General features: G+C 35.2%; 1 protein-coding gene across 1 annotated transcript in view; it reads left to right on the top strand.

The window, feature by feature from the left end:
* Positions 1 to 1,623: 1,623 nt before the first annotated feature.
* The window catches only part of LOC125034611 (glutamate receptor ionotropic, delta-2-like), a 4,487-nt gene continuing 3,610 nt past the window's right edge, over positions 1,624 to 2,500 (top strand). Inside the window, exons 1-3 of the mRNA XM_047626511.1 lie at positions 1,624 to 1,735; positions 1,899 to 2,011; positions 2,314 to 2,418. Coding sequence (XP_047482467.1) covers positions 1,624 to 1,735; positions 1,899 to 2,011; positions 2,314 to 2,418 — 330 coding nt within the window. The remainder of the gene's footprint in view (positions 1,736 to 1,898; positions 2,012 to 2,313; positions 2,419 to 2,500) is intronic.

Here is a 2,500-nt window from a genome sequence, read left to right as displayed (position 1 = left end):
GATAATGATAACAAGGAAATAATTATGATAATTACAAAAAACATCAATATTACCAGTAACAACAATAATGATAATGAAATGATAATAACAGCATGAAGAGTGATAATGATAATGCTAATAATGATGATAATTATAATGGTAATAATAATTATAATGATAATAACAATTATAATGATAATAATGATAATAACAATCATAATGACAGTGACAATAATAATAATAGTAGTGATAGTACTAATGATATCAGTAGTAGTAGTAGCAGTTATAGTGATGATAATAACAATATTAATCCTATTTGTGAAAATAGTAATTAAGACAACAATAGTTACATTAATGATATCAAAGATAAAAATAATAGTAATACTATCCACAAAATCACCATTAACATAATCATGAAAATAATATCAGTCCTAAAAACCAATCGCAGTTACATCAGCAATAACAACAAGCACCAAGCGCAACATTAAGCCCTAAAACCACCACATTTCATACGGACGTTAACCTTTATGTCACTCAGGTAGAGCACCTTTGCAAATCGAAAATGCACACGAACGAATTTACTCTCATTATCCAATCACATCACACGTATCCCGAGCAATATCCAATCACAGACGCACTCATACCCGCGCATGACTCTCTGTTTGGATAGTGGATATTACCCTCCCCATCCACTGTGCATGGCAGGTATTTCTCATCTGCCTGTGATAGAGAACACAGGTATGGAACATTTCGATTTGATAATAATGCGTGGGTTTATTTACATGTTTGTTGTTTTATCTTTTGAAATCTGTTTATAATTCATTTTTACCATGCTTACTTTTTTGGCTATCATTGCTATTGTCATTGTTATTTTAATTGTTATTATCATTGCCATCATCAATATTATCAGTATTATATTTGATACCATCATTATCATCATCACTGTTATCATATATAATACAGTTATTATCATCATCCCCATTATTATATTGATTTTGTTATCATCATTATCACTGCCGTTATCATTACAGGCAGTGACTTTATTTTCTTTATTATCTGTAATGGACAATGCCAAGGTTTTCGTATGCAAGCTATATATATATATATATATATATATATATATATATATATATATATATATATATATATATACATGCACCATATATATGTATATAGATAGTTAGATAGATAAGTAGATAGTAGATGAATAGATAAGCATATATATCTGTTATCTGTCTGATAAGTAGATGGATAGATAGATATTCATATATATATACATAGGTAGACAGATAGAGATATAGAAAGACAGATAGATTATTATTAATAAATTCATGCTTATGTGTATGCACACACATGCATTATCTATCTTTCTATCTATCTGTCTATCTGTCTATCTATCTATCTATCTATCTATAGATGTATATGTATATATATATATATATATATATATATATGCATAAAAAACGGACAAAGCAACTTTCGCATACACCTTTCTTCCCGCTTGTCTTTCTTTCTAATCTGAGCCACACTTAAATCCATGACCAACCGTGCCATGACTAAGAGTCAGGAGGACAAGCCGGCAAGAGCACGAGTCGGCCAAAGTCCTTTTCCGAACCGCCTAGAGGACGCGCCCTTGGCTGAGCGATGGCGAGAAGAGTCCTGCTCGCGGCGCTGGTGTTCCCGCGCGCCGCCCTCGTCTTCCTTGCGGCGGCGGCTCAGGCGGCGACCGGCAACGCCCTGCTGGCTCCCGCGCCCGGTAAGGTCTGCGGGATTTGTCAATGCTGTGCTTGCAGTTACCATTATAAGCATGAGTTCTCTGTAACATACAGCAAGAAAGTCATTGTGTAGAATACATTTATTTTAGATAACCATATATCTATTTGTATCAGAATCGCATGCATAACGGTCTCTTTTAACAGACGGACTCCCCGGTGTGGGCAAGGTTTTGGGCGCCGTGATGGCAACAGTGCCGCCAGAATCCAACTCGTTCATTGTTTTCACTGATGGCACTGATACCAACGTAGTTCTGAAGGTGCCAAGTATGCCATAGATCTGTAATCAGAAAAAAAAATCGGTCTAATAATCTAATAATTGTTTATATGCAAGTGGAATCGACGTATTAAGTAGTTAATTGAATTCTAAATGCTTCTAAGACCTTTCGGTTTTCTAATAAGAGAAGTTAGAAATGGTTTATCATAACTATAAATACAAATGATGCTCATCATTATCAAAATCTCTTTATAGTGTTATCCAAACTTAAATAATATGTAAAAATGGTATATATTTCACCTATTACCTAATGTCAAACGAGGGTGTGTTTTCCGATCTCCCTAGAGCCTCGGGGACGCCGTTGGTCATCCCAGCGTTGCAGTCATGGAGCTGCTGTCTGATCGGGAACTCAACGCCACTATGAAGCGTTTGATTCGCCATGCGCGCGAGGTCAGCTGGGTTGGCGATTCGCTAAAGGCCAAATGTAGTTACGGAAAGAAATAATGCTTTAAAAGAAAATATCCTGTCAAAT

Source organism: Penaeus chinensis, chromosome 18 (genome assembly GCF_019202785.1).
Source record: "Penaeus chinensis breed Huanghai No. 1 chromosome 18, ASM1920278v2, whole genome shotgun sequence".
NCBI lineage: Eukaryota > Metazoa > Arthropoda > Malacostraca > Decapoda > Penaeidae > Penaeus > Penaeus chinensis.
The sequence above is the reverse complement of the archived record's forward strand: the minus strand, read 5'-3'. Positions and strand labels throughout refer to the sequence as shown.